Genomic DNA, 23,242 nt, shown 5'->3' on the forward strand with positions numbered 1-23,242 from the left:
CCAATGAAGAAGCAACGGAAAGAGAAATTAAGGAATCAGTCCCATTTACAACTACATCAAACCCAATAAGATACCTAGGAATAAACCTAAACAAAGAGATCTGTACTCTAAAAACTATAAAACTCAGGAAAGAAATTGAAGATGACACAAAGAAATAGACATTCCATGCTCATCGATTGGAATGTCTATATTACCCAAAACAATCTGCAGATTTAATGCAATCTTTATCAAAATACCAACAGCAGTTTTCACAGATCTAGAACAAAGAATCCTAAAATTTGTGTGGAACCACAAAAGACTCCAAATATTGAAAACCATCTTGAAAAAGCAAAGCAAAGCTGGAGGAATCACAGTTCTGGGCTTCATGTTATATTACAAAGCTGTAGCAATTATGACAGTATGGAACTAGCACAAAAACAGACACATAGGTCAATGAAGCAGAATAGAAAACCCATAAATGAACCCACAACTATATGGTCAACCAATCTTTGACAAAGAAGGAAAGAATATCCAATGGGAAAAAAAGTCTCTTCAATAAATGGTGTTGGGAAAACTGTACAGCAATATGCAAAAGAAAGAAACCAGACCACTTTCTCACACCATACCCAAAAGTCAAAATGGATTAAAAACCTAAATGTGAGACCTTAAACCAGAAAAATCCTAGAGGAGAACCCAAGCAGTAAACAATTTGGTATCAGAAGTACCAAGTTCTGGGACACCTGGGTGGCTCAGTCGGGTAAGCATCCGACTTTGGCTCAGGTCATTGTCTCACCTCTCCTGAGTTCAAGCCCTGAATCGGGGTCTGCGCTGACAGCTCAAAGCCTGTAGCCTGCTTCAGATTCTGTGACTCCTTCTCTCTATGCCCCTCCCCTGCTCTCTCTCTCTCTCTCAAAAATAAATAGACATTTTTTAAAAAGTACCAACTTGTTTCTAGATATGTCTCTTGAAGCAAGGGAAACAAAAGCAAAAATAAACTATTGATATTTCAGCAAAATAAAAAGCTTCTGCACAGTGAAGGAACCAATCAACAAAATTAAAAGGCAGCCTATAGGATGGAAAAAGATATTTGCAAATGGCATATCTGATAAAGGGTTAGTACCTAAAATCTCTAAAGAACCTATAAAACTCAACACTCCAAAATGAATAATCCAATTAAAAATTTAAAAATCCAATAAAAAAGACATGAAGAGACATTTTCCCAAAGAAGACATCCGGATGACCAATAGTCTTATGAAAAGATGCTTAATACCACTTATTATCAGGGAAATGCAAATCAAAACTACAGTGAGATATCACCTCACACCTGTCACAATGGCTAAAATCAACAACCCAAGAAACAACAGGTGTTGGCAAGGATGTGAAGAAAGGGGAACCCTCTTGCACTGTTGGTGGCAGTGCAAAGTAGTGCAGCCACTGTGGAAAACTGTATGAAGTTTCCTCAAAAAGTTAAAAAGAGAACTACCTTATGATCCAGCAGTTGCACCACTAGGTATTTACCCAAAGAATACAAAAATACTTATGTAAAAGGATACATGCACCCTGATGTTCATAACAACATTATCCATAATAGCCAAATTAAGGAAACAGCCCAAGTGTCTGTTGACAGATGGATAAGGAATAAGTGCCATATGTTATTATTATATAATATTATATAATATATATGACATATATTTTTGGTGGAATATTTTTCAGTCATAAAAAAAAGAATGAAATCTTGCCATTTACAATGACATGGATGGAGCTAGAGAGTATTATCCTAAGTGAAATAACTCAGAGAAAGAAATACCACATGCTTTCATTCACATGGAATTTAAAAAGCAAAACAGATGAGCAAAAGAGGAGAGAGAGAGAGAGGCCAAGAAACAGACTCTTAACTATTAAGAACAAACTGATAGATACCAGAAAGGAGGTGGGTAGGGGAATGAGTTAAATAGGTGATTGGGATTAAGGAGTGCACTTGTCATGATAAGCATCAGGTATTGTATGGAAGTGTTGAGTCACTATATTGTATACCTGTAACTAATATTACACTAGATGTTAACTAACTTGAATTTTAAAAGCTTTTTTAAATTTTTTTATGTTTATTCATTTTTTAAATTTTTTTTTCAACTTTTTTTTTTTTTTTTTTTTTTTTTTGAGACAGAGAGAGACAGAGCATGAACGGGGGAGGGGCAGAGAGAGAGGGAGACACAGAATCGGAAACAGGCTCCAGGCTCCGACCCATTGGCCCAGAGCCTGACGCGGGGCTCGAACTCACGGACCGCGAGATCGTGACCTGGCTGAAGTCGGAGGCTTAACCGACTGCGCCACCCAGGCGCCCCTGTTTATTCATTTTTGAAAGAGAGAGCACAAGCAGGGGTGGGGAAGATAGAGAGGGGGACACAGAATCTGAAGCACGCTCCAGGGTCTGAGCTGTGAGCACAGAGCCCGACGCAGGGCTTGAACTCATGAACCACGAGATCATGACCTGAGCCAAAGTTGGATGCTCAACCGACTGAACCACCCAGGCACCCCTGGAATTTAAAAAGTTAAAAAAAAAACCCACACATCATCATCGATTCTCTAGAATCAGCAATGCAGTTGTTCTACTAAATTTACAACTCTAAATATAGCATGCAATACCATAGTTTTTAAATTATTGCTTTTCCTCTGACTTGGAGATAGTCATGATTTTATCAAACATTGGATATTTTTTCACCAGGGGAATAGGTGATTTATAGTCATTATTTTTACATTAAAATGAACCCTTATGAATAATTCTTTTATTTTCTTTTACTACACTAACTGGTTGAGATATGGTGTAATACCTGTAAATGAGACTTTCTGGTTATCTCTTCAGGACATCTGCTGTTAAATGCTGGTTTGGTTTAGTGATTCAGACTCAAGGGTAGTTGCAAACTCAAACAGGTTCCATAATAAGTCATGTAGTGTACATTTAATATTTTTAGTATGATGTTAAATGAGTCTATAGTGAAGAAAACATTCTTTTTTACAGGTACAGATATGAAAAGTATTCTTTCTCTAATTCCACTCTGAGCATCTCTCCATGTCTCCTGGAGTCAGACAATCAACTACCTATCTCAATTATGGAAAAATCACAATCCAAAAGAAGTGATGGTAAGATGATTTTGTTTACTTGACTAAGATAGCTTTTTATAAAGACTTTATATTGCTTTAGTATGGACAAAAAATTTATGTGATGTTTTTCTCTTAAAAGCTTTACTACTTAAATTGAGATACTATAGTGCCATAAAAATTCCTAGAATATAAAGCAGTATATGATGAGATCTGAAGAAAATATGGAAAGAGCATTAATTGCTGGCGACTGGGAAAAGCTTCCCATGGTTCCAAATAAGGTGGGCCATGAATTAGGATAAAACTAGTTTAGCACATATTAATCTCAGTCCAGTGTTCAGATATGAAAGAAATATATTCTTCCCCAGATCTCAATTTAACTTCTGTGTTCAGCCCCTTTCCATCAGAATGGAAAAATTTAAATTTTTTTTAACGTTTTTATTTATTTTTGAGATAGAGAGAGACAGAGCGTGAACAGGGGAGGGGCAGAGAGAGAGGGAGACACAGAATCCGAAACAGGCTCCAGGCTCTGAGCAGTCAGCACAGAGCCCGACGCGGGGCTCGAACTCACGGACCGTGAGATCATGACCTGAGCCGAAGTCGGACGCTTAACCGACCAAGCCACCCAGGCGCCCCCAGAATGGGAAAAATTGAATCTCATTCAATTTGTCCCTAACCTTACCTTTTTCCCCAGGGGTTGCTTATATTCTAGGGAGCTTACATAATAGCAAAGGGGGAAGTTGTGGGAGGGGCCTCTTGGTGTTATTGGTCCCTTGTCAACTTAGGTATGTAAAATCCCTCTGGCCACAATATTTGGTCATACATGTCACTTTAGGGCCATCCCATGTCTACCTTTATGTCCTTTTTTAGCACAGAAGCTCTTCCTGATGCAGATGTGACAATCTTGGAAACTTGGGAATAATTGTTTTCCACACAACACAGGATGCAAGGAATTTTGTCAGGATGTCTAGAATTCCATATGGCTGATGCACATTGCATAGCAATGCTTTGTGTGAGCACCCTTGGGAACATGGAAATCATCTCTTAGAAAGCTTTTAAGGAGCCAAAAGCAGGACGCTTAGCCACACTGTTCTACATATGTAGCCATCTTGTCTTTTGGGTTTTGCTACCTCCCTGGCTCTACCATGGTGGCCCAGGTTCTTCTTGCTAGGGAATCCACAAATCTCCCCTCAGGTGTTTGCTATGTCTCCGAGATGAGCTCAAATGCCCTCTCTCCACTGCCCTTGAGCATTGACATGCTCGACGCTTCCTCCTCACCACTCCCACCCCACTCCCTGCTCCTAGCCTACAGATTGCTGTATAGGCAGTGTGGAAGCTCCTCTTTTCTATACCTGCTAGTCATGCAAATCTTTTATCTGTACCATAAAACCTTTTCTTTCCCCAAAATCGTCATCAGTGCTTTCTTTTGAGATGTGTTTTTTCCTGAGCAATGAACTCCAGAGGTCTGGATGAAGGGAAGGGCCAGAGGATTAATAGAAATATGAGGCAGGGAGGTAGGGAAGATGTGAACATGTAACAAGTGTACCCCATCCTGCTGTACGAAAAGAAGAAGAAAAGCCCCCTGGAAGAAGAGAAGAGTGTGAAAGGAGGGTTTGGACTTTCACTTCCACATAATGTGCAGTTATTGAAGATATTTTGTTTTTGACAGGAAAGATAGGATGTAGATGGCAATACAGCTAATCACGAAATATTTAAACCTTTAGTGTTAAGAAGAGAAACATAGCATCTAGAGGTGGGAATTAAAATTTTTTTTAATGTGGGGTGCCTGGGTACCTCAGTCAGTTAAGCATCCAACTCTTGATCTCCGTTCAGGTCATGATCTCATGGTCATGGGATTGAGCCCCAGGTTAGGCTTTGCAGTGATAGCATGGAGCCTGCTTGGGATCCTCCCTCTCCATCCCCTTTCTCTCTCTCTCTCTCTCTCTCTCTCTCTCTCTCTCAATAAATAAACTTTAAAAATGTTTTTAATGTAGAGACAGGTTTTAGACAGGTATACAGCATAAGACCCACAATCTTTTTCTTTGCTTTAAATGAGGTCCTGCTCCCTTAAAGTCATAGATCTGTATAAACGTCAGATATAGTGGACACAAAGTTTATCCTAAAAATTATAGTAGGGTGATAATAGGACTCTTGTCAAAAATGCTCCACCTACAACCCCCATTCCCACTACACTGGAGAGCTGAGATGTCCAAAAAAACTCTGCAACAGTGGAAATGTTCTATATCTATGCTGCCTAATGTAGCAGCCACTAGCACATGTGACTGTTGACTTCTGTAGTATAGCTAGTGTGACTGAGGACTGGATTTTTACTTTTATGTAACTTTAATTAATTTACTATTCAGTAGCCACATGTGTTGTGTAGTTACCCTATTGGAAAACACAGATCTAAGCTATCTTCACCTGTCTACAAGATTTCCCTACCCTTGTGTGATCTTGGGATCACACAAATGTCAGGGGTAGAATTGACATTAGAATCAATTTTTTGGAAAAGGAATTCCTGTTATATTTTGGGGAGTGAAATGGAAATCTAGAAAATATAAGTGAAAAATGCATGGTCACTTGGCTACATTTCTAGAAGAGGCAGAATTAGAAGGAACATGACTACACAATAGTCTTGTCTGTTACGCAGTCTGATTCATCTACCCAAAAGGATTCATCCCAGTTCCAAATAACCTATATTTTACCTTCAAATTTTACTTAAGGGCTACTAATAAGTATAAATAATTCCTACCTCATATGATTATTAGGAGGAAATAATTTAAAAATGCCTGCAAACCACTTAGCCCAGTGCCTGGCAGAAAGGGAGCACTCACAAGTGGTGATTGTCAGAGATAGATAACATTATCACTTTTATTAAAGTGATCAAACTCTTCAAAATATATTTCACTTGTGATGTGGGGGTAATTCTCCAGCTTTACATGATTATATCAAGACATGACTTCTAAGCATTTTAAAATAGTTAGCTTTGAATGTCTAAGAATACTGCCAAAAGGTTCTTTTTGTTGGAATAGTTATACTACTAAAGTATATAGAGTTTTAAATTTTTATGTGACTTTGTTTCCTAAACCTGATCCCTAAAAATGGTTATTCACTAACAAACGATTGTAATGCTGTCCAAAGTTGAAGTATCACCCATATAAAAATTTAAATTTCAGATAAAACTTGGTCAGCAATAAAATTACAAGGGATTTCTGTTGAAAAATAGAAAAGTTTAAAGATTAAGGCGAGAAATGCCTTTGTTCAAAATTTTGTGTTTTTTCCCAGACAGGATAGTGAATGTTATTGGAGCATAGGAATTCAAAGTACGCAGTATAAATATAAAATAAAAAGAGAAGAGAAAATAAGAAACAAGGCATCAGAAACAAGAAACAAAAGAGTCCTTTTATCAAAACCTCTGGGGGATTTATATTGCCTAAAATATTGAGGAGAAAATATTTTCCAGTCTTGCTTAGACTCCTATCAAATTAAGTCTGTTGAAAATTTCATTTTTACATCCTAATCCAATTTTAGGACAGCTTGTAGAAATGCAAAATAAGTATTTAACTTTGATACTGATCTAATTTCACTTCTCTTGTTTGCTTTCCTTTCAAGAATGTGAAATTGATGCCAGCTCTTCCATGTGGGTTTATGTTTTCCTGGGGAACCTTCTTCGTGGAATTGGGGAAACTCCTATTCAGCCTCTAGGCATTGCCTACCTTGATGATTTTGCCAGTGAAGACAATTCTGCTTTCTATATTGGTAATGCCTACGCCATTCATCTTCTTGGGAAGCAGCATATCTGGTTTTCTCAACTCTATTCCAAACTGAGTGGAATAGAGTGTGCAATAGAGTTTGATACTTCATATCCAGTTCCTATATTGAGGTTCACACATATCTGAGGTCCACACTGAGGATTTGGATGATAAAGAAACTTGCATTAGAAGGACCTGTCACATTAGGGAAAGAACATCAGATTAAAAGAAAATAACTATAAGATCAACTGCAATCATGTACGACTTTGTACAAGTATCTTCATGGACTTCAGATTTCATAGGTTCTTTTTATTGGGTTAACTGTGCCACTGAAGCATTTAGTTATCATATATATATGTGTGTGTGTGTGTGTGTGTGTGTGTGTGTGTGTGTGTGTGTGTATCAGTATATATATCAGTAGCAGGTATGAATGGATAAAGAAAAACACAGAAAGTATGAGAACAAGGCCTGACACGAACCCATGTCTGGAACAGGCCCCATTGGATAGACCAGCAGCTAAAATCACACACACACAAAACAAAATATAGCAAAAGCAAACTCCAAGTCCAGATACATCTAAGCAGTATTGACTGAGTGCCTCTTATGTCTTAGAAACTAATTTTTTTCTCTATTTCACACACCAGTCTTGGTTTTTTTTGGGTTCTGATCTTTGAGGGCCTGGCCTTCAAGGGACAGAAGGACGAGACTGAAATTCATTGGGAGGGGCTGTGGCTAGCTCCACAGTATAGTTCTTTGCTGGCTATGCACACAGAACTCCAGAGGGCTCTGATTACAGTCTGGCAGTCTGTAATTAAAAACAGGTTACCTGCTCTAATGGAAAACTCCAGCATAAATCAGAAACTAGAGTAGAAGTTGCTAGGCAATGACTCTGGAGACTAGAGGAAAGATTGCAAGCCAAGAGATGCAGGCATGTATCAAGGTGTCCCCTTCCTGCTCACTCTGTTCACCCTGTCTTCTCTTCTGAAAAGGATCTGTAACTGCCATTTACTCCTCCTATCAATTTAAATTAATTGTCAGGGATATGCGTGTATCAAGCTTTGTGGTAAAATGAAAGGCATATAGTAGATACTTTGCAAGGAAGAGTTATGTTTCTGGTAACCAGAAATGATGTCATTTATACAGTCTGCTCCACTTTCCTGTTACAGCTGCCTAGGCTGGTCATGGTTGCTCCAAAGAGCACCTTCCTGCCCTCCCAGGTCTAGCTCCACTTGCTGGCTGCATCCTGGGATATGCATAGTTACTACTCTCACACAGACTCTCTGAACACATGCACTTCTTCACTAAGGTGGAAGAAATCAAGTTTAATGTCAAAATGACTCTTATGCTTAACCAGCCACAAAAAAGTTTTGAAAGACTGTCAAAATAGTATAATTCTGATTTTTTATCAGTGGGGAAAATCTAATCCTAACGAATAAAGTTTGCTCCATTTGGGGGAAGTTAACTTCTTCAGAGTCTTGGTGTCACTTCTTTACTAAGAAGTAATTAATGCCTTCCAAGTGTTCGTTCTTCTTCCAAAGCTGAGAAGGACTTACTTCCTGATTCAATAAGGTTGAAAAATTGACAAATTAAGCACTCTTAAGTGAAGAGTTGATGAAATATTTTTAGCTACTCACTGGATTTCACTCATATTTCTTGTTTAAAAATGTATTAATCTACAAAAGCAGAGAAATGCCCCCCCCCCTTTTTTTTGGTGCAGGGTGTGTGCAGACGGTTGCAATTATAGGACCAATCTTTGGCTTCCTGCTAGGCTCATTATGTGCCAAACTGTATGTTGACATTGGCTTCGTAAACCTAGGTAAGGAAGTTTATTTTTGTTTATTTATTTATCTTAGTTACTGCAATTTTTTAAATGCAGATGGTGTAAAAAATATCGGAGTCCCTTTTTATAAAATGACAGGATTATAATCTTTCCTAGAATGAAAATAATCCACTGAAAATTTGTTGTTGATATAATCACCACATACATTAATAAATGAAATATGAAAAATAGGCAGTGATTAGAACTGGACGACCTATGGTTTGTTATTCAGATGTATCCTTTTTCACTTCTGGTTTGCCAGTTCAAACACATTCCAGCATAGTTAAGACTAAAAACTGTGGCTTCTCTTTGGCTCTTGTTGGTTCAGGTGTATAAACATGACAGTCACATCGATTGATCATGTATTTTGTAGACTTGCCAGGAAGACTGAGAATTGAAAGTCTTTCGGCAACCAAAATTCATTCTTTACAAATCATTTTCAGGTGGAAGCATATTAGAGTGGGACTCCCTTACCCCCTGGGAGAGTAGTTATAGAGGGAATAAATGTCAGAACTCATCTTTCCATAAGTATTAATTTGTTTCTTTCCTTAGGAGAGGTACCTCCTAGAAATGGGCATTACTTTTCTTTATTTTTTTTAAACTTTTTTAATGTTCATTTACTTGTGAGAGAGAGATTGAGACAGAGTACAAGTGGGGGAGGGGCAGAGAGAGAGGGAGACACAGAATCCGAAGCAGGCTCCAGGCTCTGAGTTGTCAGCACAGAGCCTGACATGGGGCTTGAACCCACGGACTGCAAGATCATGACCTGAGCCAAAGTCAGATGCTTACCTGATTGAGCCACCCAGGCACCCTTATTTTTCTTTCTTTTTAAAGAAGTTCAAGAAATCAGTTAAAAGCAAGAAAATAAGTTGCATTTTTAAAAATTCTGAAATTGCTTTTTGAAATCATTGTGTCTTAAAATTAAATGCAAAACTCTTGCACTAATTTTCCTTTTTTTATCAAATAAACTTCAAGATAAATTCCATAATTTTTATTTATTCATTCATTTACTCATTAACCTTATTAGTTTTATACCTATGTTAGGTGCTGTTCTACCACAAAATAGTGAACAAGATAGTAGATGAATTCCTTGAGTTCGTTAAAATCCTGTCATGGAAATTGGTACAGATAAGAAAGCATAGGTGTGATGAGTGGTACAGAGGGAAATTGTTCAGGGGAAGCAATGAAGATGCAGAGAACTAGTGTGAATGTTTTACCAAGTATGGCGTAGTGCCAATTGAGCCTAGTTGTCAAAGGACATGTGTTTATTTTGTTGTTCTCATAGGGCACAGTGGAGGTAGACCAGTTATATGCTTTATGGTTTCTTTATATAGAAAAGAAAAAACACTTGATTTCATTCATCAATACTTAGCTTCTAGTCAAATAAAAAATGGTGTCAAAAATAAAGTTTTTATAATGATTAAGATATTGACATTTTATTTACATATACAATTCTTGCTTCAGACCTTGAATAGCTCTGAAGTATTATTAACCATCATTTAATAAATAACATTCTGAGTGGTTTAGACCAGATTTTGACCAGAAGGTGTAGGATTTAGCTCTTTTTTTTAGTAAGAACTTAGACATTCAATTTGTGAGCCAGGTGAAAGTAGTGCTGATGTGGGGTGGCTGGCAGATTTTGAGCCCTCAGAATTCTCCCTCACATGTTTCTTTCCTCCTGCCATGGGCCCAAGCGTTCTTTTGCAGAACCTCAGGGCAGAGTAGAGACCACTCTTGCAGTATTTAGAATCTATATTTCAAATCTAAGGAACAAAAGAAGAAAAGCATCATGTCCCAGAAACACCTTGTTCCCTTCAAAAAGCAAGATGATGATAATGTTCAGACTAGAAAGTTATCCTGCATGAATTATTAGGTATTTTATGATGTGATAGAGATAACACTAGGATTTTGTTTTTTAAAAAAGAGGCTGATTTCAACACACCAGCTTTGCTGTACATGCTATTTAGCTATCCTCTCTCTCTTTCAGATCACATAACCATTACTCCCAAGGATCCTCAGTGGGTAGGTGCCTGGTGGCTGGGTTATCTAATAGCAGGAATTGTAAGTCTTCTTGCAGCTGTGCCTTTCTGGTGTTTACCAAAGAGTCTACCTAGACCCCGAAGTAGAGAGGATTCCAATTCTTCCTCTGAGAAATCCAAGTTTATTATGGATGATCGCACAGACTACCAAACACCCCATGGAGAAAAGTCAAAAATAATGGAAATGGCAAGAGGTGAGCCAGATTCTGCTTGATTTTGAAGCCCTTTCAGTTTTCCATTGACACTCTATACGGGATCTATATATAATATCCCTCTCTCCCCATCATTTGTTCAGAAAAATTGAGAAACTGTCCAGGAAGCAGAATTGAAGATTACAAAGTCAGCTTTATTACTGGAGAGTGGATTAAAGAACATGACCCAAAGTTTTGGTAATATTTCTTGTTGACATTCCCACCCTTATACTGCTTCAGGTTAAACCTTGCAGTTGCCCCCATCTGGGTTTGCTGCTTCACATCAGTCCGGGTGGACAGAAGAGAGTGAATCTTCAGAGCTTGTGGCTTTTTAACAGATGAGATTCAGCCATTTGACAAACATGTGTCAGTGCACGTTTCCCCCCAGTGATCAAGGGAATGAGTGTGGTGTGGGGCAAAAGGCTAGACATGTTAGAATGAATTCCTTCCACATGGAAAAGGGTGGCTGGCCATGAGGAAGATTGGTTCTTCTCAATTGGGCCCAGCAAGCAATATTTACATTTACAGAAAATCTTCACATTTCAAACTATGTGGCTGCATAATAGGAAGAAGGGGGAATGCCAAAGCTCATTTCTTACACTAAAGTTCATTGAATTAAGTGGAGGTAACTTGCATATTTCTTTCTCTGTGACCATGACCCAAGTTTGAAGAATAGAGACCACAAAACTGAAGTTCTTAATGTCCTGCCAATGACTTTCAGCTCTGGAGTGAGGGAGTATTCTCGTCCCTCTTTCCTTTTACCCATATCAGTTAGAGGAATCTATTCCTATCTGACTTATACCTCTAACTGTAATCTAAACTATATGCCTGTAGAAGCGAGTGTCTATGTCTCGATGTGAACCTGACAGATCTCAGTCTTGACTTGAGCCAGTGTTTAAAACCCATAGTGTGTGTGTGCCCCACACTGTACGTGTTCCTGATCGCTGTGACAGTGGGGCTCGGCCGTCTATGCCCTGTTGCCAAGGCTGTGTCTTCTGCCAGGTGTTACACTGACTTTAATTTCTCCATGTTACTTTTGTCTTACAGATTTTCTTCCATCACTAAAGAATATTTTTGGAAACCCACTGTACTTGTTATATTTGTGTGCAAGCACTGTTCAGTTCAACTCTTTATTTGGAATGGTAACCTATAAACCCAAGTACATTGAGCAACAGTATGGGCAGTCAGCCTCCAAGGCCAACTTCGTTATTGGTATGCTCACTTGTCCTTCATGCTTGCCAGTAGGTACTGTCAGCTGCATCTTTGTTAACTGTTAGCAATTTTAGAGAACACTATTCTCATATTTAGACTGAAAGTGATTTATGGCATTTTAGATACAAAGTTAAAAAGGTGAGTGAATAAAAATTTAGCAGAATGGAAAAAGATCCAGTGGGGAAAAAATATTTAGATAGTCTGTGGTATAACCTTTCAGCAAGAATTATTCACAACTGTAGATGAGTGACCTTGAGAATATTATATAAACCAAACATGCATTTTATTAGGAGGTTGTGATACTGGATATGTGTCTTTCAAGTATAGCCAAAACTTCATAACAGTGGCCACTTTACCTGAACAGTTTCTAGGACTTTAAAAAGTGAGTATTCAGACAGTTTAAAAGGTACTCATTGCAAAACAAAGTTTGTATTTGCTCAGAGTTAAAGGACTTTTCTGAGTCCTGGCATTCAGCTTATTTAAAAGGGCCATGTTTTTAGTACAGCAGGTCAGTCAAGAGTAAGAAAGCTATTCAGGGGCAAAGAAAAGCATGAAGAAATGAATGAAGAAGAAACAGAATCTACAAATACAAGAAGGTCCTGCTCCAAGTAATTGTGGATACTTTTAAAACCTAGATTAGCTCCTTTAGCCTATGAAGATGTTACTTAATGCTACTGTTTCAAGGCATAAATATATTTTATTCCATTGGATATATTCCTTTATGGTAGGAGACTCTAAAAATTTAAAAACATTTCTTCTTCATAAATATTTCAGGAATTGTTCTATGTATCTATCTCTGAAAGAGAGCTCTGAGCTCATTTCAGAATATGTAATTGTCCTGTAACCATCCTGGATAATTTAATCCAGATGCTAATTTAATTGACTCTGTTTAGACTATTCTGTTAAATTATAAATATTAAAGCTATGCCAGTGAACTTTTGCTTTCAACATGAATTGGTTTGAATTAAGTTAATCGTATTATTTAATTGTTGATCTGAGGAAACACTTTAGGTTTTTTTGCCCCCCTCCATGCCAATCAGTGCTTTATACTGACTTTAAAAAGAAGAGAAATGAAAGTTTAAGAGACATTCTTTTTATTTGATTTTTAAAATTTCCTTTATGTTTGTTGAGATATAACATACAAGCAACATTTAACACTGTAGCCCTAAATGGGTAGTGTAGCTGGATAAATGTTTATATGTAAATCTATATGGTAACCATAAACTAGAACATGTAGCCCATTTCAGAACCCCAGAGGCTCCCTCAAACCTCCTTTTACTGAGTACTCTTTCCTAAAGCTTATAAGTATTCTGAACTCTGCCATCCTAGATCAGTCTTACCTGTTTTTAAACTTTATTTAAACGTAATAGTATGTTATGCACTCTTTTGTATCTAGCTTATTTCGACTGAAATGAAATCTATGAGATTCATGTTGTGTATAGCAGTTTGATCTTTTTCATTGCTGTGTCATATCCTATCACATGAATATACTACAGTTTATTCATTTGATGGTTGGTGGGCATTTGGGTCATTTGTGTGTTTTTTTGCTGTTGACAATTAAAAATAACACTGCATGACTATCCTATATATATTTTGGTGGGTGTATACATACGTTTTTCTTGGTTGTATCTTGGAGCAGAATTGTTGGGTCATGTTTAGATCCAGTAAATATAACCAAAACGTTTCAGTAGGGTTGTGCAGATTTATCGTCATGCTAGTAGTGTAAGAGTGTTCCAGTCGCTCCATATCCGTATCACACTTAGTATTGTCAGTCTTTGTCATTGTAATCATTCTTATATGGTGTGGTGATATCTTATTGTAGTTTATTTGCATTTCACCAATAACTAATGATGTTGAGCACTTTTTCTGCAGGCTTTTTGGTCATTTCAACATTCTCTTTTGTTAAGTATGTTCAAATCGTCTATTTTTCTTGAGCTGTCAGTTTTTTCTTATAGACTTGTAGGGGTGGGTGCTTTTTTTCTGATATAGGTTCACAAATTGTGATACAAGTTATTGAATATATGTATTATAAATATTTTCTCACAGACTTCAGTTCTTTTTACTCTCCTAATGGTGAGCTTCTTAATTTTAGTTAAGTCTACTTTCCAGTCTTTTTCTTTCTCATTAGTGCTATATGTTTTCATGAAAATGCCTTGCTAATATTTCTACCAGCAGCCTGTTTTTTTTTTTGTTTTGTTTTTTTTTGTTTTGTTTTTTTTGTATAATGTGAAAAAGAAGGTCAAGGTTGATATATCAAATGGAAAATTTATCTTTCCCCCATGAGTTGTAATGAAGTGACATCTTTAAGTGTATGTTTGTTTATTATTATTCAGCATGTGCATAGCAGAGTTTGAGGGTATTTGATTTTGCTGTCAGTAGAATCATAAATACATTTTTATTTCAACTTAAAAACATTTCATAAGGGAAAATTAAGAGCATTTTTTTGGAGAAATGTGTTTATAATAGAAAACAAAATTATACATAATCTACTGGGTAGGTAATAAATACTTTTTGCTTATAAAATTATTTTTGTGAAAAACTAGCACAGATGAAAGAACTTGAAATTTTGAGAGATTCAATGGCCTGCCTAACTGCATACATACATTCTGATGTAGCCAGGAATAGAATTATTTCCCCTGAGTTTCTGAGTTATATTTCCTCTCTGGACATAATTATTTTTGGAAAACTGACCAAAAAAATCTAATAATTCTATTTTAAATTCTGGGTGACATTTCTTTTAACCATAACCCTTCTCTGTACACTCAGATCGTCTCTGAGATCCAAACTCATCATCAGAATGTTTTGATTCATCTATCAAAGTTTGCCTAAAATTCTGATTCCTCATAGTTTCTAGCACATCATGTCTTCAGCTAATTCAAGTACTTTTGTGAGAGATAAGTAATAGTGTCTAATGATTTCAATCATTGTAGCTAGGATTCTTTCCTGAGTGCATTTTGGTTTCACATTAGTTAAGGGTCAGTGTGTAAGTTAGTGGACATCCTTAACAACTACTTTGATTATCTGTAGAATGGTAAAAATAAAAGCATCATTAGTTTAAAATAGCAATGAAATAAGACATATAGAATACATTGTAAATGTACATAGCTGTCATTCAGTAAATATTGTTTTTTCACTTTCTCTTCTTCTATTTCTCTCTCTCTTTCATTTTTTGAGGGGGTGGGGAGGCTACAAGGAATGATCCTTTGTGTGATAAAGTAAGGGAGAAGCACAAAAAAAGCACATTTCCCCTCTCCTCTCAGAGTAGGCATTTGACATGACATGGAGGAAATAATAAGCAGAAATTTTCCTATGTGTTCAAAGGCCAGTTGTAACAATGACGATTTATTTTTGCTATACATGTTTTTACATATTGGCCATATTTCTAAAATTTAGAAATAATATTTTCTCAGGTTAACTACTTTAATTTTGCAAAGAAAATCAAAGAAAAATAGGCAACAAAAATGTTTCAAATTCAGAGACTAGGAAGTATATGACAGAATAATGTTGCTTTTTCAAATGTGTAACTTTTTTTTCCCATTGCTGTCTCCACTGGAAAAAGTTTAGATAGTGTAATTTTTCTCCTTTTATTTTTTTAAGCTTCTCCTATCACTGTTGAGTTATATTAAAATGATCTTATGTTTTGTTTTCCTTCTTATTACACAGATTGCAATTAGTCATTTTTCTTAATTTCTTAAAGTTTTTAATTACATCAGACAGTTTCTAGTGGACGTGATGCATTGACATTGACTATCATTTTTTTTTAATTTTTTTTTTAACATTTTATTTATTTTTGAGACAGGGAGAGACAGAGCATGAACAGGGGAGGGGCAGAGAGAGAGGGAGACACAGAATCGGAAGCAGGCTCCAGGCTCTGAGCCATCAGCCCAGAGCCGGACGCGGGGCTCGAACTCACGAACCTCAAGATTGTGACCTGAGCCGAAGTCGGACGCTTAACCGACTGAGCCACCTAGGCTCCCCGACATTGACTATCATTGATAACAGTGATTATCATTCTCAATTCTTGGAGATGTTACACAGACAAATATGAAAAAATTATAATTATTTGGGGAACGTTGCTTATACTAGAAAATATTAATTTATGTGCCTAAGTTAGCATAGCAAATTAAATATGTGTTAAGATGTGTTCTATATGTAGGTCAAGTTATTTTAAAAATCTGTGAGATAATGGAAAATAATCTTACTTTGTGAGGAAAAAATACTTTTATTATACTCAAGAAAGATGGCTAATTTTGCTTCTTTGTCTATACTAAATTGGCTATATGTGTGTGAAAAGTCCCGTAAATTTTTCCTTGTATTTCCCCCTGTAAAATTGAAATCTTAATATTTATATCTTCTAACATTAGAGTAATATAGTGAGGTCCATTACATATTACAGAATTTTACTTCACCAGAAGAGAAGCTCTAAAACATTCCAAAGTACTATTATTGTTATAGCCCATTACTATTCATCTTAATGGCTAAGCCTATCATATATTTGTATGAGAATCAGAGTTTCCAATTTATATTATAACTGTAGCTGACCATCTTAAAGCATTTTACACAACTCTAATAACTCTTGTTTGGGACAGTAACAAAGAACAAGGTCTTCAACGTGAATGAGTGTAGTGAAATAGCAGTAACAAATTTGCTCTTAAATTTCTCCTAGCTTTCCTGTTATTTGAGTAAATATATGAAATTCAAGATAAATGCATAAAAAATTGAAACAAATTGTGGATGCTAGTGTAAATTACAACTAATATTTCCACTTGGAATATTTAGATGGTAAACGTTTTAAGATCAACACATTTTATGGTGTGAATAGCGAAGAAAGTGTGTAATGAAGAAATCAGAGTGAAATTTCTACCTCATTAAATGACTTTAAAGTGCCTGAAATCAAAGTAAAGAAACTTTGAGAGGCAAGTAGCACATTTCATTTAATGTTCAGGAAATTTGCTGTACACTCAACTTGGCCCAGCATAGATAGCTTACAGATCCTACGGAATTTGAAAGGGAGAATCAAGCTGACAGTATATTTGAAATGTACTACTACTATTTAACAGAATGATGTTAAAATTCCATTATCTTAAAATAGAGTAAACTATCCAGGAGAAATGTTATACTTGAATAAACTTAACTAAAGTTTGTCATTTAGCACCTTTTTAAGGAAAATTACAAGAAGCACAGTATAGGATGGTGAGCACAGTTCTTGCCTTGAAGGTGAGATTGGAGGGGAAGGGGTGCAAACCAGGCAAGCTAACAGGTAATTGTGATAAGGATCAAGACTGCTGCCTATGAGACTCAGTAGAAGGGCCACAGGCAGAGGGAGGAAAGGAGATTCTGATGATCAACTTGAGTACCCTGATGCTAGATACGTCCCTGAAGGCACCATATGGCTGGCAGATGCTGTGATAAATCTCTAATGAGGAGAAGCCCAGAGTACTCTGGGAAAACAAACCTAATCTTGGAGTTAGAGAAAAATTCTCTAGCACAAGGTGCCAATACCTAAATCAAGAGCAAAAGGATAAGGAGGTGTTAAAAGACAAAAATATGGGAACTGGGGTGGAGTTTTGAAAGAACATTGTATCAGATGAAGCAGATATCTCTTTAAGAAAGGCCTAGAGGCAAGAGAACACATAAAACTTTCTGGAAGTTTTAAGAGAACACAAGCCTCTTAAAGGAGGTCAGTCAAGAGAGAATATCCCTGATATTTAACATTCTGTACTGTGGGAACAATGCAATTAGCATAATCCTATTTTGGTTCTCAGGCTCTTCCATGCCAGATCAGGGTAGGGAAAAGTCAGTGGAAACCAACAGAGCATGAAGCTACAAAACAAAGGGTGTCCTTTGTGCTGTGATGCCTTATGTCCCAGGTTTGATTGGTACCTTACAAAACAAATGAAATTCTAAGCACGTTCTCTGAAGGTCTCAATTTAGAGTCTATTTTTCAGATGATATTTTTAAAAAATGTTTATTTATTTACTTTTAGAGAGACAGAGCACATGCAAGTGGTGGGGTAGAGGCAGAGAGAGGAGAGACAATCCCAAGTAGGCTCTGCACTGGCAGGGGAAGCCCAACATGGGCTCAATCTCACTGTGAGATCATGACCTGAGCCAAAATCAAGTCGGATGGTTACCGGACTGAGCTACCCAGGCGTCTGCAGAAGATATATTTTTTTTTATAAACTACTTTTGGAGGGATAGAATTGAAAGAGAGAGTGGACTCTGCCCTTTTTCTGTAAGTCTTGGATCTATGAGAGGGTGATTCAAAGTCAAGAACTATGAATATGTGTGTGTAAAAATAGGGACTTAAATGATACACATCAAATCCATGGCAGTGCTTAGTTCTTAAGAAGGAAGATGGAATCTGGAACAGAGAAAGAATGTGTTTTATATATCTTCATATTTAAAAATCAGAAAAATTGGGAGAAAATATTAGCATTTAATTTGAGTCATGAGAACTCAAGTTTGTTATATTATCTCCCATTATCTTCTCTCTTTTTTAAAGTAAATAATAATCAGGTTCCTCTTAGTTGATGTTTGGCTCTTTAGGGGCCCATATACATTCATCTCTGCCACTTTTCATAGCCACAAACCTCAGTTTAGTTGAGAAAGCAAAAACTATCACCTCCTCTTTTTTTTATTTCACTAATTTTGTGATTATGCCCCCTTCGAGGTGTGTTGATTTCTAATGTGACCATATTAATGTTACCGTTCCAATTTAAAAATCCAACCAAGTCATCAAAGAGCCTCTTTCCCCACCTTTTCTAATACAGACATGTTCCAATCTACCCACCCATCCCATTATTTTCATCTTTGTGAATCTGATAGCTTGAAATGCTAATAATAACTTAATTGAATGATATTTTTGTGCCATATATTGTGCTAGGAAGTTTCAATGTTATTTAGTCACCTCAGCACTATTTGCTCCATATTATAGGTAAGGAGACAGATTTATAGAAATTCAGAGTATCACCTGCAGTTGCACAACTATTAAGATGTGTGGCTGAGATCCAAACCCAGGCAGTTAGGTCTTCAGAGTCCAAGCTCTCAACCACTTAGTTAGACCTCTTCCTGGTATTGTTTTAAAATTACATTTATTTGATTACTAGTGAGGCTGCACATTTGTTTATCAAAAATCCTGTCTCCCAAATGCTTAGAAGGAGAGACAGTATAACGTAGTGATTAAAAGCAGGGGATTTAACATTAGATTCTATCTTGTCAAATCTGGTTTTAACACTTACTAACCATGACCATAAGTAAATTGCTGTCTGAAGTGAAATTAACAATATAGCTACCTAGAGTTGTGGTAAAGGGTAAATGTGAGAGATATATCAGATGCTTACCTGAGTGGCTGGTACATCATAAGCAAATAATAAATATAAAAGTAGTCTATTAATACATTGTTATTGTTGTTTTTTGTGGTGGTTGTTAAGGATACCAAACTAAGCGGACAAGAGTGTAAATAAAAATAAATTTTGTTTGGGCCAGAAAAAAGAACGAACACTGTTTCTTTGTTCCCTAAATTCCACGTGCCTATTAGTCTTTTACACATAACCTTAAAGAACATTAACTTCACCCAGTTGCCCCTTGATTGAACATGTCAATCCTGGGATTAGACCAGAAAGACATTGACTCATTGACTAACTCATTGTTTATTGATTTTGGACTCTGTGCTAGACACTGTTTTAGGCAGACCTCTGAGACTCTGTTGGGCTATCCTTAATCTATAACCTAGACATTCATCAAAATCTCTTGATATGTCAATAGACAATAGTGAATGAATATTTCTATAACTTAAAATGACCAACTAGTCTAATAATTTGTCAGGAAGTATTATAATTTTGTATAATCCCTTAGAAAGTTTATGTCAGTGTACTCAGATTTCTTTTAGAGATTCACAAAATGACATATATATTTTTTATTCCTCAGGGCTCATCAATATACCTGCAGTGGCCCTTGGAATATTCTCTGGGGGAATAGTTATGAAAAAATTCAGAATCAGTCTGTATGGAGCCGCAAAACTCTACTTGGGATCATCTGTTCTTGGGTACCTCCTATTCCTTTCCCTGTTTGCACTGGGCTGTGAAAATTCTGATGTGGCAGGACTAACTATTTCCTACCAAGGGTATGTTCACTCATTAAGTTATCTGAGGACATTGGCTTGTTTAATCAAATTATTGATAGAATTTCAAAATAAGATAATTTGATTTTAAGCATCCTAACTATGAGAAGGAAATTATTGTTTTATTGTGAAATAGCTGACTGTACTTTGACATGGAAACTGTTATTGTCACCAAAATCTGTCATCTCCTTTGAATTTGGTTGTCTAAGAGAAATTATTAAAAATACTAAATCTACATCTTACTTTAGGGAAGCAACCTAATAGTGGAAAATACAGACCTTGAATTTTGCCTCTGCCCATTATTAGTGAAGTGACATTGTATAGATCATTTAATCTAATCAAGTCTCAAATTTTTAAATAAGAATTATAGCTACCTTATAAAATTTTGTAAGCCTTAAGCAAGATAATATACACGGAAGTGATTAGTACTTGCCTGGCACAAAATCAGTGCGCCATTTGTAAACAATTTTTTTTTCTTTGAACACTTGGATAACTGGAAAGGTCTCTGTGACACTTTTTGTTCTCTCTGTTATACTCAAATCATGTGAAGTTTCAGGAAAGAATGCTATTCCTCAGCCCAGTAACCCACACAACAGCTCTCTTTAGCTCTTTGCAGTTGGTCAAGGGAATATTTATTATGCTCTCAAACCTATGCCATCTTATGTAAGGTAGATGATTAATTTTCTTAGTTTCCAGGGTCTATCACTCCTAATACAAAGCTCGATCTTGAAGAAACTACTCTGTCTTTTCCTTTCAAGAGTCCTTGATATCACTCTACCTCTGAAAAAGAGTTCCCAGAGGTAGCTCTCTTCATTCTTCCACCTAACTATGCATTTTCTATTAAAAAAAAAGTTATTAGGCCGCTACTATGTGCCAAGCCTATCACTGTGACTGCACTGTCTGACTGCCTAAAACTCTGCTGATCTAATGTTCTGTCTTCTGCTAGTTCAGGTGCCTCTTATTTACTGCTTGCTCTCCAGCTTTCTTCCTATACCTCCTTCCAAGCTCACCTATCTGTCTTGTTTCCATATTCCAGTCTCCAGCACCTTCATTAACCTGGTTTCTCCTGCTGTTAAGTGAACATCAACTATACTTTTCACCATCTAAAATGTCCAGGAAAATTAGTGACTGCCAAGTTTATATAACATTGCTCCTGGGAGTTACCACAGTAATGTTAGACTTAACTGAGTGTAGCATTGACTTGGTAATAGTCAGCAATGTAGATTAAGGACATTAATTGTCAATAGGACTTGCAAGAACATTCTAAAGAGAGTAGAAGCTCTGTGTTATCTTTAACTGTCCCTATAATCCTAATGGTAGATGGACAGTGGTAAAGTACTTTGTATTTTGCAATTTACAAAACAGCATAACTTTCATTATCTCACTTGTATCCTCAGAGCATCTTTATGAGGTAAGTTTTGTTATCCTCGTTTAAAGGAAAATGTGTTTAGAAAGGTCAATTATCTCGTCAACATATAATATTCTGTCTACCACATCATGCTGTCTTGAAGCCAGAAGCAAACACATAGACAGTCACTAACTTTTGAAGTTCAAATTAAAAGTATACCCACAAAATAAATGATTAAATATTTTTAAACAAAGAAAAGATAATATAGTCATTGCATGAGTACTAGCCCTTGAAAGCAGTCACCTTGAAAGACAATAACTACATTGCAATAATGCTATCATTGTTAAAACATTCTAAAACTCCTCTTTTGCAATTTGCTTTCCATATATTTCAGAATATTCTCAGTAATGGCAAAGATTTAACTTTACAAGTAGCTTTGCTATTGGAAGCTGCCAAAAGCAGTGGCAGCATACCATGAAAAAGCTCTTCCATCCAGCATGACTATTTTGAAAGAAAAATCTCATTCGAGTATAAGCATTCTGACTTATTTGATTAAACTTATCTTAAAATTTAAATAACAACACTGTAAGCACATCCTTTGTAAAATATGCAACTAATTTCCACTACAAGATTGTCCTAGATGATAAATGTAACTTACGTTTAGTAGATAACATGATTGGCCTTATAAGATACAACATGCTCCCCAGGGATTATCCTCAGTTGCTTTGTTCCACAAGGCTGTTTTGATTCTGGACACTCAACAGGAACCTTGTAGACAGCTTTAGATGTGGTAATGGAAGAAACTTTTCTTCTGTAATATTGAGAGTAAGTTTGATGTTATACCAGAATTTGGAATCCAGAGGCTTGGAAGAGTTCTCATTCTGAAGTTTGTCACTAATAAACATTGTGAAATTGAGCCAATAATTTGCCCACTTTGGACCTGACTTTCCTGATCTACCAAATGAGAAGTTGACCTAGATCTCCCCCAAAACTCTTTCAGCACCAGACTTCTGAGACCTTATTCCTACAATATCCATAGTGGCCTCATTCTAAGCTTTCAAGGCATTTATTTATACTGTTAGATATTACCAACAGTCTCAATTAATTTAACGATTAGCGCCTTATGGAAGAGAATAGTTGAAATATTCCTACAAGATTTCTCAGGAAGCCTGCTTATACCCTTTTATTCTGTCCGAAGACATCTCAGAGGCTTTCGTTTTTATGTTTGAGGTAACCACATGCATAGGAGTTCTACCAGATGGAATATTCCATCAGTTACGAAATTATAATTGCAATCATTATATGAAATACCTCTTAGAAGGAGGGGCCAAAATGACTGATTTTTCCCCTCCAAAATAGAATAGCATTTTACTTCAACTTACCAGAAATCTCGTTTCCTAACAGAATATATCCCAAATTGTTCTTAGTACTGGAGATACAGGAGTTAATAGAAACAAACAGTTCCTGCCCCCACTCAGTATACATGATAGTGTATGTGGGGTTTTTGTTGTTGTTGTTTTGGTTTTAAGTCTCTCAAATATTTCAGGGAAAAAATGAGAGGAGAATAAGCAAATAAATTCAAAACAAGAGAGAAAAAGCAAAGAATGATGGAGTGCCAAGGGATGAAAAATAAGGTACAGGTAGAAGAGAAATACCATTGCATAAGTACCCCCTTAGAAGAATAA

The 23,242-nt window shown here is 36.4% G+C and overlaps 1 protein-coding gene across 1 annotated transcript in view; it reads left to right on the forward strand.

Moving 5' to 3' along the window:
• The window catches only part of SLCO1C1 (solute carrier organic anion transporter family member 1C1), a 72,425-nt gene that overhangs the window by 37,158 nt on the left and 12,025 nt on the right, over positions 1-23,242 (forward strand). Inside the window, exons 5-10 of the mRNA XM_049627159.1 lie at positions 2,996-3,117; positions 6,688-6,834; positions 8,545-8,643; positions 10,634-10,879; positions 11,924-12,088; positions 20,017-20,212. Coding sequence (XP_049483116.1) covers positions 2,996-3,117; positions 6,688-6,834; positions 8,545-8,643; positions 10,634-10,879; positions 11,924-12,088; positions 20,017-20,212 — 975 coding nt within the window. The remainder of the gene's footprint in view (positions 1-2,995; positions 3,118-6,687; positions 6,835-8,544; positions 8,644-10,633; positions 10,880-11,923; positions 12,089-20,016; positions 20,213-23,242) is intronic.

This window comes from Panthera uncia, chromosome B4, assembly GCF_023721935.1.
Source record: "Panthera uncia isolate 11264 chromosome B4, Puncia_PCG_1.0, whole genome shotgun sequence".
Lineage (NCBI taxonomy): Eukaryota > Metazoa > Chordata > Mammalia > Carnivora > Felidae > Panthera > Panthera uncia.